This window comes from Scatophagus argus, chromosome 3 (genome assembly GCF_020382885.2).
Source record: "Scatophagus argus isolate fScaArg1 chromosome 3, fScaArg1.pri, whole genome shotgun sequence".
NCBI classification, from domain to species: domain Eukaryota; kingdom Metazoa; phylum Chordata; class Actinopteri; family Scatophagidae; genus Scatophagus; species Scatophagus argus.
Genome location: NC_058495.1, coordinates 6,063,894 through 6,079,910, shown reverse-complemented (window position 1 = coordinate 6,079,910; position 16,017 = coordinate 6,063,894). Strand labels below are relative to the sequence as shown.

General features: G+C 37.3%; 1 protein-coding gene across 1 annotated transcript; it reads right to left on the bottom strand.

The window, feature by feature from the left end:
- Positions 1–6,254: 6,254 nt before the first annotated feature.
- On the bottom strand, positions 6,255–14,156 carry LOC124056006 (immunoglobulin-like and fibronectin type III domain-containing protein 1). Its single transcript, XM_046383046.1, has 23 exons — positions 14,105–14,156; positions 13,821–13,943; positions 13,593–13,729; positions 13,387–13,486; positions 13,251–13,292; positions 13,116–13,161; positions 12,832–13,015; positions 12,589–12,702; positions 12,282–12,444; positions 11,885–12,157; positions 11,186–11,779; positions 10,973–11,097; positions 10,749–10,890; positions 10,340–10,633; positions 9,927–10,223; positions 9,623–9,802; positions 9,328–9,456; positions 8,935–9,243; positions 8,736–8,821; positions 8,437–8,629; positions 7,783–8,079; positions 6,790–7,116; positions 6,255–6,695 (listed from the first exon to the last, which is right to left on the bottom strand). Exons 1-23 carry the CDS (start codon positions 14,154–14,156, stop codon positions 6,691–6,693), a joined length of 4,212 nt encoding a protein of 1,403 aa, XP_046239002.1. The 3' UTR covers positions 6,255–6,690.
- Between the last annotated feature and the right edge of the window lie 1,861 nt (positions 14,157–16,017).

Genomic DNA, 16,017 nt, shown 5'->3' with positions numbered 1-16,017 from the left:
AGAGAGGCTCATGCTCCCAAATATTGATTGTAACTAAATATTACTGATGCTTTCTGAGTTGTAATGCTTTGCTCTGAAAGTATTTGTCACAAGACCACGACTAACAGTCCTGCTTATCATCACGTTAGGCTGAGTGCACGTATAATACCTAACTGGATCAGACTGTTTGGTGTGTCTGCACATCTGCCTTAGGGGCAGTGCATGACTGAATTGTACATGGTACATGTACATGAGCTTGGTTTTACATCTCTGATCTAGTAGCAGAGCATGGTGTAATTGCTGTAAGCAGTCACGTCAGGCTTATACCTCAAGGTGAATCAGCAAACAAACACAAAGAGGCAGACCTGATTGATTTTACAGTCTTTAGAGCTCTATACTGCTGCTGGCATTACTGATAAAATACAACATCTTTCTGCCATGAGGTAAAAGGTATTTCAGAGCTAAATTCAAGCTTAAGAAGTTGGCATCTTTCCAGTATAATTTTACAGACACTTTAACTGGTTGATTAAATAATCAGATTATTGGAGGCGTGTTACTGGGCTGTTAAGTATATTAATTTAAGACCCAAACCATCATCAATTTATCAACCAAGTTGCATCATGTTTATAATTTGGTAAAATTTTATGGACATACCATGAAAGTAAAACAAAACTGAATGAACAGTGACGTGAGATTCATTAGCATTATTATATATTCTCAAAAACTATTGCTCCACTGTTGATGATACAGTAGACACATTAAACTTACTACCCATAACCTCTCACATGTAAAGTACTTGTACAAACCTAGCACCACCCAGTATAGGCATGTGATATTCTAGGCTGTCGATGGTCTACGGCTGTTGGAAGATGAGAAAACTGGATCGCCATCTGATAGGTCACATGCCACATAAAACTGTGAACATCCCATCTCGAACATCTTAATATACTTGTAAATCACTATTGACTCATTATGATTGAGTCGTACTACAGTAAAACAAGCTCGCTGTAGCAAGTGAAAATAATGTAGATTACCTTATTCTGATGTTGTCAGACCCAAAAAAAGATAAGTAATTGACCTTTCAATTTGCTCCTAACTTGGTTTGTCAATCCAGCTAGTGACTCAAGAATTCAAGAATTTCCCTTCTGTCAAGAATTTCCCTTCAGGGATAAATAAAGGAATTCTGATTCTGATTCTGATTCTGGTTTAAAATTTTTACTGTATATGGTAACAGAAAAAGTGTTGTGCTAAATATGCTGTAACTGTATATACTATATGCTAAAAAAGATGAGCACTTCATATAACTACAAACTACATTTAAATTAACTTAATTTTTTACAGTTTTTCGCTCTGCACTTGAATGCTAATTGCAAGAAGGTCGGTAAACTTCTTGCAAGAAGGTCAGTAAACATTTTCAGCTTCACCCTGAGCAAACAGCCTACTCTGTTGGTTTTTATGGGTTTCATTTGGCCTGTGTTGCATGCTGCAGTTAGGGCTACCAGCTGCTTACGTGACCAGAGCTGAAATACAGCACTGGAGAGTATACTCAACAGACTTGGAGCATCATAAAAATGATTAAAAGCATGCGCAGAAAGAATGTGGCTATCTATGGTGTGAGGGTTGATCCTGATCATGTGAAGGAGCTGAGGCTGGCAGGTTCACCTAATTTGGGTTATTAACAAGATAGCTTTTTTTGCTTTAGTTAGAGAGACTTCATGGTTTGCAATGTATCTTTTTCAGTAGCAGTAAAAACAGGGGAAACAAGAGAATGGGTGAAGCAGGCACTGTGCAGTGTTGAGGTAAGTACAAAAATGAAAAGAAAGAAAAGGAAAAACAAAGCAAGGATGCTCTAGAAAGTTAGTGAAGTGGCAAAGGACTGGTTGACTAGTTGTTATTGGTTTATATGTTATGTTATGTTATGTTAGACAAATATATCTTTGTGACAGAACATATGCGCAGAATTACAAATATTGATGTAATATTCTGATTTGCCAACCTACCAAGTAAAAATGTGCATGAAAGCTCGTGCTATACAAACATCAGCTGTTAATATGAGCCACTGTAAGAAGCCACTCTTGGAATTGGAAGTGTACATTATTGGCACATATTTGCATTTCTTCACTTCAGAAAATGACTCAGATAACCTTCTGACAATTTAAATTTGTGCAAACTTAAACCTAATACTAATGTAAAAATTAACGCAAAATCTAGAAGGTAATCTAAGCTTTAAATAATGTGAATAACTGACAACTTGAAAATTGAAAAAAAAACTGCACATATCAGAGCACTTACTTAAAATAAGGTCGCTCAGTTGTATTAATCAGCAAACACTCTACACAGTTTGGCGCTTAAAGTGTTATCTTTGGACTAAATGTTGAGAGGGAATCAGACACAGGATTAGTTCACCTTTAACAACTGTAGCCAACTAAATACTAAACTCCTCCATGTAAGAGTGAGGCTGTTTGTAAGATGAATGATGAACTCACCTTAGTACTCTGGTGATCCTCTTGAGTGGTGCTGCTTCCCAGTCTGATATTTGAGTGTTGCCTCCTTGGTCTTCGAGCTATTAAATCCTTACAGGAATGCCAACGACTCTACGACAAGCACCCACGTTGTCAGACGTGGTGTCTGCCAAGAAAGGGGATTGCTTTTTTGTTTTTGCCGTAAATCACAATGTCTAGCGAGGGGGAGGAGGGAAAGCCAAGGCTGTCTGCAAGCCTCAGGATGAGATGACCATGACTGCGGCTGTGGAGCTGCTTCAGGAGTGCTTTGAATAATATGCATTTTCTGTTTTAAAAATGTAACTGAACCAGTTATTGATCTGATATCAATACATATATTCTCTATTGTCCGCTATACTGCTTGAGTGAACTTTCCTTTTGGAGTTGACTTTGTTTTATAAGAGTTTTTCTTCATAGTCAGTATCCTGATCCTTTAATGTGAACTTTTGCTGATCACTTTCATTTTTCAGCTTAGCAAGTGAAAGGTGGAAATCAGTTGTGCTTTTTCTATTTGTGTTTTCTCTTCCTGCCTGTTAGACTTGTCAGTTATGTTGGTCTGCATTGTTGCACTTGGATTGTGGAGCTGAAAGTAAGAACAAGTTGGTCGTCAGAGAGTTAAGTGTTGACAGCCAAGGATGCGAGTGCTGACACTCTTATGAAATTACGAGAACAACAACAAATTATATTAATGTTTAGATGCACTAATGACTCCTACTGACACCGACTAAAAATACAGTGTGTTTATTGGGTGTCCAAGCTGGATCCTTTCAAGAGGACTAAACTCATAAGTCGTCAGATGTGCTACAGACTTTAGAAATTAGTGTTTTATTCCATCTTCAACTAGTGTTTCACATCAAAACTTAAGACATGTTTGGATGTGGACAAGTCTGTCTTGAAATCAACAAACAAGTAAACAGCTAATTGAATATACATTCAAACCACTGTGTACTTTTAACTGACAGGTTGTTCTAATCAGTAAGTAATGTAATGCCTGATTACATCTTTGAGCACTGGGTAAGAATATGCCACTACATAAAGAGGGAAAACGATTAATTCTCATTTCAGGTGATGGCTGACAACAATTATACTTTTGTAAAGCAGCTATAATCCATTCAATGCTAAGTACTGGATGTATTTGAGGGTTTTATTATGCACAAAGATTTGGGTTTATCTGAAACTAATTTAAATGTAAATTTGTTTCAGCAGAGAGCTTTGTAGTAATTTGTGTAGCTGAAGGTTTTCTTTGAAAACCTTATTGTTGACATCACACAGTGAAAAATAAATAAAAATAAAACACTAACACATCCCACAACATGCTCCATACACACAGGTGAAATGTGGCAGGCATTTGTTTTTTAGAGCCAATGTTGTGACCATGTTTCAGTGCCACAACACTTTAAGTCCTGTGTGATTAGTTGTACACACAACTAATTGTATTCGTGTGTATTTGTATTTCAGTTTCCTGCGACATTTGTGTAATAAAGAAATTATGGTTTCTGAGTTTATGAGCACAGCATCAAACAATAATTGAACCCCAGTCTCCTCTAGGTTAGTCCTCTGCCTAACTCACTGATCCACTACCTTTCTTTTACTTGAGTCATGTAATTAGAAACTTTATTTTATCTGAAAGCATGAGCAATTCTAACCCCGGTGTTTAATTTGGGCTTTATTAACTATATGAACGTGCAGTCAATTTCATTAACCAGTCAGTTATAACCAGATGTGAGTAAACATACAGTACAGTGAGAAAGTTGATTTAATAGATGACTAATTTAGATTACTAGTCAACAATGGGAGACATATTGAGAATCTGTTGTAGACGCTGACCACCTGAAGGATATTTACTTACATGTGAGAAGGAATTGTGATGCCTTATGGAGTCTGGGTTGGAACTTTAAACCACGACCCAGTTATTGTGGTCTTTGTAATAATAGAGCTATGCTCAGTTTGAGCACGATTGTGTGTGTGTGTGTGGATATTTCAAGCAGTGTAATAAAAGTGGATGCATGGCACAGGAACTATGACTGTTCTCTGACATGGGAAGCTGATATGAGGGGCTTGATGTTCTTCAAGGCATTTATTGCAAAAGGTCATCGAAGTCAGGAGCTTTGAATTCTACACTGCAAAACGATGACAAAACAACCTGACATTACACAACCTAATGCAGTGTGGACAAAGGTAACCCCTGTCTCTGTGTTGGCTATTTTTATGCTTATTTTCTTGGGAAAATACACTGTTTAGGCTTAATAGATGTAATCAGTATTAGTACTACTATATACTATATCAACTACTATATTAATAGTCATAATTAAACTACACTACTACACACTGGCTTAAACTTTATGGCAAAGTGGTGAAAAGCATAGACAGCACTCATTTTAATTTTTTAGATCAAAGTAAACCTGTTTTTTGCTGTATATTGAACAACAGTAACAATATTTGTAATGTTGCTAAGCATATCACCATAGGGGATTGCTGACTACTATTGGCATGTGCGTAACAGCTTTTAAATGTCACAACTGACTGCTATAAACTCTCAGTAAAGAGAATGTCATGTGACTACTGATAATATTAGTGTGTCTCAGGACTTTACACAGGATGATGCACAGTTGTTTGCGAGGTAGCACTTACTCATTGCACATGAAATTTGAATTTATGACTGTCCATAATAGACTCGCAATATCCCCTGAAAGCGTGCAAACACATGTTCGCAGTAAAAAAGAAATTTGAAGCCATGTGACAGTTGGCAAAGAGGAAGCAGTGCACGTGAAGTCACAAAATGGAAAGGTACAATAAATACCTCACAGAATCCCAGGGCTGCATGGTAAACAAAACGTGCGGCAAGTAAATCCCTTGATCAAATACTCATACAGGAAGTAACTCCAAAAAATATGATACATATAATTACTTGAGCACTTTTTTATTGATACAAAAACAAAACATCCATGATATCTTAGACCTATATAATAAATTTTGGAACTTGATACTTGCAATATATGTTTATATTTGGTGTTAGAGAATTCTGATTGGTTGAATTGTAGCTGAAAGCAAAATAAATAACTAAAATGGAATAGGAATAGTAAGAGAAAAAGCCTGTGCCTGAGTCTATATATTGACTTCTTGAAGCACAGTTATTGTTGCCAGGACATGTAAATACGTTTGTATGTGGTGTTTTGTTTTGTTTCTTTTTTTGCTTTGGCTAAGCTGGAGAATCTATAGATGGCAGTGTTGCTTCAGTGGTCCGTCACTTTGGTCCGGACTGAAATATCTAAACAAATATTTGATGGATTGCTATAAAAATACATTTTGTACAGACATTCATGGTCCCATGAATCCCAAGGATGTTGGTGATCCCTTGACATTTCCCCTGTGTCACCATGAGATTGACATCTGTTCTGTTCTTGTAATTAAAAAGTCTCAGCAACTAATATACTTAGAATGAAATTTGGTATAGACTGTTATATCCAGTTGTAATAACTTTTCATCCAGTGGTGAACATTTTCATTTGTCCACTCTTCTCATTCATGATCAAACTAGTGACCTTCCCCATCAACCTCAACTGTACCTTATGTCAACATGCTGTACTACAGTGGTAAACATCTGCATTGTCATTTTGAGTGGTAGCATGCTGACACTAGCATTTATCTCAACAGTATCAAGTGACAAGCAAAAGATTCAAATTCGATTGAAGTTTGAAAAGCAAGACAACTCCCTGTTACACAGGTATGATTTATTTACATTTTATAATAATAATTCATACACACCCAACACACACAGACTTAGATATACTGTCATGCCATATCATCACTTTTCCAGAAGACAGCAGCTTCTTGTTTTTACTCGGAAAACAGCAGAGGAAACTAACTATAATCACAGCTCTGGTAAAAATAGGTCGATACAAAACATGCTATGCTATGTAAGATTGGCATATAATTCAGATCTCACATGAATCTCAGATGCTTCTTGTCAAAGTGCTATTTGCACCTGGTAGATAAACACAACAGAACCTAGTGTGGTCACATTTGTTATTTTGTGCTTTAAAACATTTGAGCTCTTCATTACCTTTCTCATTCATTGTTTATTCTTCACAATTTGTTTAAGCACATTTAATACAGTACTTCACAGAAAAAGCACAGATTACAGCAGGTTTTAAATTGGCAAATCCTTTACGTTTCATTTGTGATCAGGAATTCAGGTCCATTGCATCATCCTAATCTGAAGGAGAAGGAGGAAAAGAAGGGGAAAATTAAAACACATAACCAGAGGAATGGAATTTGAGATGTGACAAATAATTTTAATGTGTATTTACCTTTAACAACAAGTTTGGCTGAACACTCTACTCTCCCCAGAGTGTTTTCTGCAATGACGGTGTAATCCCCGCTGTCTTTGGGCCCAACTTTGAGTATCACCATGGAGCAGACCCCACATGTGTTGGTTATGTAGTAGTTAGTGTTGGTGTTGAGGCTGATGTTATTTCTGTACCAGGTAACATGGGGTCTGGGGTTTCCTGTCACTGCACAACTCATGTAGCACTCATAGCTCTCTGGACTGTTGTGCATTTTTAGTGGAACAGAGAATGAGGGAGGTGTCTCAAAGTTGCAGTCCTTAGAGGTGGGAAGGGTCAAAGAAAACGTTTCTGGATAGAAGAAAAAGAAAAGTAATACATAAGGATGGATACCTTTTCCATTACCGTATACCCTTTAGTCAGCTGTTAATTGATTAATTTTTCTCCTTTCAATGTCTACGGCAGAATCCTTAGAAATGTGAAATACTCTTCTTTGATCCAATGATAACCAACTCTGCATTTTACTGCAAGTGCACTGTCCATATATACTTAGCCAGTTGATATTCTTTAATTGTCTTCTAGTAGGGAGGCTTTTGTATGATTCTTTTTTTAAATTGTCACTCCTCATATGCTACAGTGGTGTCAGAGAGGAGGATGCTGTCTAAGTTACATGCCCTCTTGGACAATGTCTCCCACCCACTCCACAATGTCCCGGCTAGGCACAGGACAGACTGATTCCACCAAAATGCTCCACAGAGCGCCACAGGAGGTCATTCCTCCAGACTTTATAACTCCTCCCTCTGAGTGTCAGATACTCTGAGTCAATAGACCAAATACTAAAACGATTAATCAATTCTGAAAATAGTTGGCAGTTAGGTTTCTTTTGATGTTGTAGCTTTATGTTGTAGCTTTATACTCATCTAGATCTGCTTACCATCTAAACCACACCATATAAACTTACATAAGTTTAATTCTTAAAAATAATATTAAGAATCCCCCCCCTTTTTTTAAACCTGCCTTTTCTTCTCTTCACTTCCCAGGTTGGTGACTCGGAGGGTTTGGAAAGCCCCATGTCATTTTTGGCATAGACCCTGAACTGATACTGCCTTCCAGGCATGATATTAATGGCAGTGAACTTGTTATTGAAGAGACGATCTGCCACAGTTTGCCAAGTACGCTTAACAGAATCATGTTTGGTGATCATGTAGTGCAGCCTGTCATCTTTCTTCTCATCTGGAGAGGCAGTCCAGGAGATTGTGACTGTTCCTGACACATTCTCTTCCAGCTCCACAGGGCCTGGAGGCTTGGGGTCATCTACAAACAGGGAGGAAAGGATTATTAGTGTCTTGATGTTTATGCTAACTACTAGAAGTAAGTGATTGATTGATGAGTACAATGGTAATGCCTGTACAATTGGTCTTGCTCTCTTTAAACTAAGCCCCAGACACCCATTTGAAGATTTTTTGATTTATTTAGCCACGACTTAAGTTTCTTTGCCTCTTGAAGAGTACTAATTTTTTTAAAAACTTTTCCTTTCTCCAAAAACTTGAGCAAGTTTGAAACTTTAGAATAATCTTAAAAACCAAATGCATATCACGTTGCAAATCCATAAAACTGGGACTCATTTAAGTTTTATTTGTTATGAATTAGTTGAGATTTTTTTCACGCTACCTGTGACTCTAATTTCAACACTAGAGGTCTCCTGACCAACAATGTTCTTGACAATGATTGTGTAGATCCCAGTGTCATGGCGCTCTGATGAGGGGATCATGAGCTGCGATGATGTGTCTGTGTTGCTCACTGTCACATGCTTGGCCACAGGAAGACCATCCTTGAGCCACGTAATATTTGGTATCGGAGAGGCCTGTCAATAACAAGAGATACAGGGCTATGACTTGGGTTCATACTTCCTTGCCGACAGCGTGCTGAATTTAAGGATTTGATATTTTTGTAATCATATTATACTGAACCTGAAAGTTGAAGTTGACTCGAGCTGAGTTACCAGCTTTCATTACCATGAAGTTCTTCATTTTTCTGTCTGTGAAGTGAGGTCTCACTGCAACAAGAGTTTTAGACAAAATTAATTAGAGAAAATTATTTAAAAAAAAAAAAAGATAAAATATTTTTAAAATTCTGACTGTGGAGGGTTCACACTTTCCACTGACTCACCTGGAGGAGGCATTGCAATGATATAATTGTCCAACTCTTGAGGCTCACCGTCTCCACCCTCATTTGTGGCTACAACTCTTACCCAGTACATGGCCATAGACTTCAGACCCATAATAGTATAGGAGTTCATAATGATAGCACTGGAGTTACAGCGACTCCATTCTGGGTTTTCTGCTGGTCTGAGTTCCACAAAGTATCCTTTTGCCTCGTCTTGAACACCCTCCTCTTCTGTGGGTTTGGTCCAGCCCAGCGATAAAGTGCTATATGTAGAGTCTGTCACCTTCAGGTCAATCACTTTACCAGGGGGCTCTGAGAGTGAAATTTTTTTTAGATATGATGAGCAATTAATCATTGGGATAACAGGAATTTAGCTTTTATCAGCTTATCACTCACTCTTTGGATCTCTTGCAATCACAAATTCTGAAGGTGCACTTGGCTCTCCAGCACCAGAAATGTTGATAGCTGATACACGGAATTCATACTCGATGCCTTCAATAACATCCTTCACAGCATACTTTTTCTCTGTTGGCATTCCAAACAATATAGTCAGGAATATATAAGAATAAACATTTACATTTGTGCTATACAAAAGGACGCACATTTCCCTTGGCAATGTCTCATCTGTATTCAAACTGTAAACAAATACATTACATTTTGAACATGATAAGCTGTTCTAAAATGGTCTTACCTCTGATAGGCTCATCAGGTGGGTTGACAAGGCCCCACAGATTACTGCCATTTTTGCGTTTCTCCACATTGTATCCCAAAATGTTGGTTCCTCCAGTATTAGTAGGTGCGGACCAAGCCAGATTGATGCAGTCTTTGAAAGCACTAACGATTTTTGGTGTAGAGGGAGGACCAGGGTATGCTGTAAGAATAATAAAATTAATTAGCCAGAAAACACAAATCCTAATAACATAAATACATAAATAATGTCTATTATATTTGAGACATTTTCACTAGTAAATTTGGGTGTTTGTTAGAAGGCTCACCCTTTGTCCCTGCCTGAATGTCATCAGTCTCCATCATTTCACTGATGCCTTGATCAGTTTCCGCCCTGATGTGGTAACAGTACTTTCTGCCATGATCCACATCGGTATCCCTATATTTAGGCTCTGGGCCAATCTTGCCTAGTTTCTTCCAGCTGTTTCGGCCAATTTGCTGGCGCTCCAGGATGTAGTCTGTAATAGGGGAGCCTCCATCGTCTTTGGGAGGCCTCCATTTGAACTCGATGCAAGTTGAAGAACTTTCAATAATATCCACAGGGCCTAAAGGTTGTGTTGGTTTATCTGTAATAAAACAAAATACAAAGAAAAAACAACAACAAACTCATATCCGTGTCTTATATTTCTATATATTTCTTGCAAATTAAGTACATATAGATCGTAACATGCAGCGTACAAACCGAGAACAATAATCTTAGAGAATGCTTCAGTTGTTCCACATTCATTTTTAATCTTAATCTTAATTTCTCCTGAGGTTTTGCGTCTGCACTTGGTTAGCAGCAGGCGGCTGTGTGAGGAGGACTTCTCGATCCTGATATTAGTGTCCTCCAATAGCTCTTCACCCTCATGGTACCATTGGATCTTCATGGGTTCTCGGCCAACAAAGGACAACTTGAATGCTGCATCTTTCCCGGTTTTGATTACAACAGGTTTCATGAATGTAGTGAGGTCGTCAGAGTTTATTCTTGGAGGATCTAGTAGAAAAAACAAAAATCTTTTTTAACTTGCTGAGCTAAAAAAGATTTTGTTTAACACATTTTCTCATAGGCTGCCCTTTGTTTTGTCTGAGCTTGATCCTGAGAACAATACCTTCAACTTTTAGCACAGCTTCAGTTTTACGCCCATCAGCTTCACATCGATACTTTCCAGCATCATCCTCTTTGCAGTTTTTGATAATTAGTTTGCGATAAGTCCGATCTTTTACAATACAGATATCGTCTGTAGCTGTTATCTGAAATGCACACACACATATAACCACATTAAATCTCAGAAGGTTAAAGATGTATACTATTCTTTTACCCTACATTCTTCACCTCTTTCCCATCTTTGTACCAGACTTCATCATAGTCTTCACTGCTCAGCCTGCAGACCAGTTCTGCATCAGTATTAATGATGGCGGTTACATCTGACAGTCCACTGGTGAAGTATACCCCTGGGTCTAAAGGACATACAACCTTACTGTTAACTGAGAAGAAGAATACTTGAAAGACACCTTAATTTAATTACTATGTTCGGATGCATCTCACCTATGACTGTATCCGGGACAAGTGGACCTGTTCTCACTCTTTTTCTTTTCTCTTGAACAGGCCCCTCTTCTTCAGCATCAGCATCTTGGGCTAGAGACTCTTCTTCCCTTACTTGTACCTTCTGTTTGGGTTCTGATGATGTAGCTTCAGCTGTTTCAGACACTTCTTCCTCTTCTAAATCCTCTTCCTCTTCTATATCTTCTTCTTCTACATCGTTTTCCTCTCCTTCCTTCTCTGCAGCGGCGGTTGTATCTGTATCAGCACCTTCTTTTGTTTTGGCCTTTGTCTGCGCCTTTACCTTTGCAGTTGTCTTTGTCTTTGTCTTTGTCTTAGCCTTTGTCTTTGCCTTTGCCTTTTCTTCAGCTTTAGCTTTGACTTTTGCTTCTGCTTCTGCTTTTGCTTTAGCTTCGGCCTCTGCTTTCTCTGCAGCTGCTGCCTCTTGCTCTGCTTTTACCTTTGCGATCAACTCCTCTCGCTCTTTCTGTATCTTAGCCTGTTGCTCTTGAGCAATCTTCAAAAGTTCTTCTCCTCCACCACCCGCTCTGGTTGTTTTGCGAGCTTTCTTCTTTCCTCGTGAATTGGGATCATCGTCAGCTAATGAGAAATACACAGCACCCGGACATTTTTAAGGTTTAATAGGTTTGATAAACCTATGGTGAACAGTATGACATAATATAATTTAAATTACAGAAACAGTACCTTCTACTATAAGCCAGGCACTGCAGGATGCGAGTCCAGCCACGGCTGCGTAAATTCCTTTGTCCAGTGGCATGCAGTCTTTCACCACCAATGTATGAATCAACATATCCTCTGACACAATGATATCATACTTGTCCCCTTGCTCCAATGGGATATTCTTTCCCTTCCAAGTTATCTTTTTCAGGGGCTGCGAGGTGACACACTCAAACACAGCATCCTCTCTTTCCTCTGCTTTCACATCTTGAATCTTGACCAAGAAGTCTATATTGGAAGCTAGATGAAACATAAAATTATAGCTTAGCATTACATCTTGTATGTCTTGTCACAATACAATTTTAAGGTGAGGTTGTGCACATTACAGAAGTGCTCTGATAAAAAATTTTGTGCATATTCTTACATTTGAAGTCAGTCGAGAAGACCTTAACTCCATCAACCTCCACTTGGTATAACCCTGCATCCTCGGGATCAACACCATTGATGCTGAACACATACTTCTTTCCAACTTGTCTCAGTCCATGTTTTACCTCTATGTCGGCATCAAAAGGAATCATCACTCCGTCCTATTTAAACATAAGCAGTCATAAATGTCAGAGCAATATGTAGCGTGCAAGTATGTCTGTGCAGACTGAGTGACATGGCTTTCAGTGCTTTGATTTATTCACCTTTGCAAAAAAAAAGTAAATATATAAAATGAAACGTCTCACCTTGTATAAGAAAATTTTGCTGCTTGGATCTTTAAGTGACATTTCAAGTTCAAACTCTGCAGCACCATTATCTTTCATTTCAATGGGCTTCAGGTTGCATAGTCTTTCAACAACCTGTAGTAAATGGAATTAGAAAAACAAACGTGACACCATATTTCTTTTGTTACAGCATTCTTAATCCTGTTTTAGAAGTTAGGTTGTGCTTAATGTGCATATTTACATTTAGGTGAAGCTGATACATGCCTTTTCTTGCTCTTTCTCTCTTTCTATCTTCTTCTCATTTAGTTTCTTCAGCATTCCACGAAAGTCAGTGATGCCATACTGAGCGCAGATGGACTCGTAATCTTTTTTGTCTGCACTCAACAACAGTTCCCAGAACTTTTCATCGTTTTCTGGATTCTTCTCCTCCTTTGGCTCAATGTTAACCCTACAAAAAAAAAATAAAAATGAATTACCATGTTAAAGAACATGTTATGGCAATAATCATATATGTAGAGGAAAAAAACATTTGTAAATTTACTGCTTACTTATTTTTTAAGGCCTTTTTGAAGTCCTCGGGTGTCTCTCGGACAGCTGCAACCAAACCAGCAATGAGAAGATTCCACAACCAGACTGACCATGACTGACATTATTTACTTAAAAATTTAACGTAGGCTGCATACCTGTTCTTGATTGTTGCATGGCTTTGTTCTTTTTATAGCCGACTGTAAAGGAAGAAATTGGAGTGAAGTGAGACAGATGCAATTTATTTTAACAAGTTTGAGTTAATGTATAATGGAATGAAAATAAATAACTGACCCTCAATAATATTAAGTGTGGCAGTTACAACTGCTGTTCCATATTCATTTCTGGCAAAACATTTGTAGGTGTCAGCTTGATCCACCGATACATCAGGCATCTATTAATCAATATATGATGCAGCTTTATTGATCTGTCAGTCTTGTTTGCTGAGATTTTATTTTATTGAATAAACATTTATTATGGCACATGGTCAGTGATCCCACCTGTAGTTGATGTTCACCAGAACTTGCATCGTAGACGATTTTGTACCTTTCTTCATCAATTTCCCCATTATTTCTCATCCAGGTCACAGTTGGTGTTGGTTTGCCAGTGATGACTGCTCTGAAGACAACCAGTTTTCCTACAGAAAGTCAACAAGAAGGTACATATATGTTACGATCTTAAATAGAAATTTGGTTGAGCATGCGATTAGAGGTGGTATTTTACTTTACCTTCTTGAATAGTTATAGCAATGGGTTTCCGAGTGAAATCTGGGGTGCTCATGCCTTCAGGAAGTTCCTCCACATACTGGGTAATCATAACCCCAGGCACCATGGACCTCTTTTTAATTCTCACTGTCATTAAATGAGATAAATTGCATTTTTTACAAATTCATGAAGGACTTTTGAAAGTTTTAAGACAGTTTAAGTTCCAGAGAATGGTGTTGTGTATGCATTTAGTGTAACTAACAAATATAATTTATTCTTGTGACATAATTACTAATCTAGTTACGTACCCTGCCCTGGAGCAGTTGGCTCCTCATCCTTCGCTTTACGTATTTTAAACATCTTGACTGAGACAACAGCTTCTCTGTTAATGCAAAAATGTTATAATGCACTTTTAAACACTTCATTTTCATTCATCAAGTCAGTTCTGTTTACTTTTTTCTATCATTTTATTTGATCTTCACTTTGCTTTGCTTGTATAGTAAAGCCATGTGTAGACACATTTAAAAAAAGCAATGGGACAGACTTTATTCGTTCCTCAAAGTGCACTGTAGGACATCACTTTTAAACAATGAGAATAAGACCTGTATCACAAATGGTATCTAGATGCCTGAGTTAGAAACTCTATCTGTTCTATAAATGAAAGAATTCCTGTGATCACCAAATTCTTTACATTCCTTCTGTAGATTCCTACAAGAGACCGGACTAATTTTGTAGGCAGTAGGTCACATGCCTCATAAAACTATCTCTCATGACTCAGGAAGTGGCATAAATGGGGGACTGCACATGTAATATTAGTCGCAACTATCTTTGCATTTAGATCAGGCTGGTTTCTTTTTAATCCTGAATTATCCGCAGAAATAGGTCAAAAGATAATTGATAAAATAGATTAGGTACCACCACAGACATGGGGATTATGGAATACCTTTCCCTTTTTTTTTCTATGGCTAAATCAAAGTTGTTCTTAAATTATGAAATTGCCATTTTGATGATCAAGTGTCACCTTAATTATGTGTTATGTTTAATTATTAAATTAATTAGCCAGGTTTTGTGCTCCACAGCCAACACTGCTTCAGGAATAGCTTCAGACAATAATAATTAGAATGTAATAAATGTTTAGCAATTTACTTATTCTTTGTATGAAATATTTAATTTCATAGACCAACAGGGTCAAATAAGGATATTGATATATGACAGCAGAAGAGAGAACACCTTATATTTATTTTGCTGTCAAAAGGTTTCACTGAACAATGCATGTTTTTATGCTTCAAGTTATTTCTTTAGGTTTACATTTGATTTGAGAGGTAGATTCTAAATTAGATGATCATATATGCAAATATCGTTTCTTCATATTTGTGAGGTAAATGTCTTATTGTATTTTGAATGTTCAAGTATAGACTAATGTTAGGTCTCTGTCCTCACCATGCTTCTGTTGATATTTTTTATAATCTCATTAGTCTAATGACAGAAGCCTTTTGTTCTTGAATTAAGTTTGATAGCCACTTAAAAGTATTAATATTGCATTTAATCAAAATAAATTCTCCCAAGTTTTGTTAGCTGATGAAGTACTTGCATATTTAGCAGTTTTGCACACTTGGGGTGCTGCTGTGAAGCTATATTTGTCCGAGAGAGAAAATAGCTGTGCCAGGGCTGTTAACTGATTTATGAATAACATTGTCAGGTCCTAAATCTCAAAGCTGCACCTAGTTACAGAGCATATTCTTTTATTTCGTAATTTTTCTAAAAAATAAAAAAAGACAGCATATCAAAGCTAGTCAAGATACTGTATCTCTTAGATTTTTGCAGGAAGAAAGTATTTTATTGACCAAGTTTATATGTAAATATCTGTTTCTATAGTTTGACTGTATCCACTGGTCTTTTGCCCTAATGATTTGTGTGATTTTGGTCTTTCTTTGGCATTTCCTATTTGTAATATTTTCATCAAACCTAGACAAAGTACCTGTCACAGACAACAATATTACATGTAGCTCATTTTGGTTCTTCATCATATTAAGCTTTAAAGACACTGGAATCATATGAACTACTGTCAGCATTCAGTAAGAATGTTGACTGGCTACTCAGTGGAATATCATTACCATTTATATCTATGGTTAATATACAATAACATGCAAATTAGTGTCAGTTTAGCACATAGCACATATTTACATACAATACTTTACCGAACAAAGAACATTTTATTAAA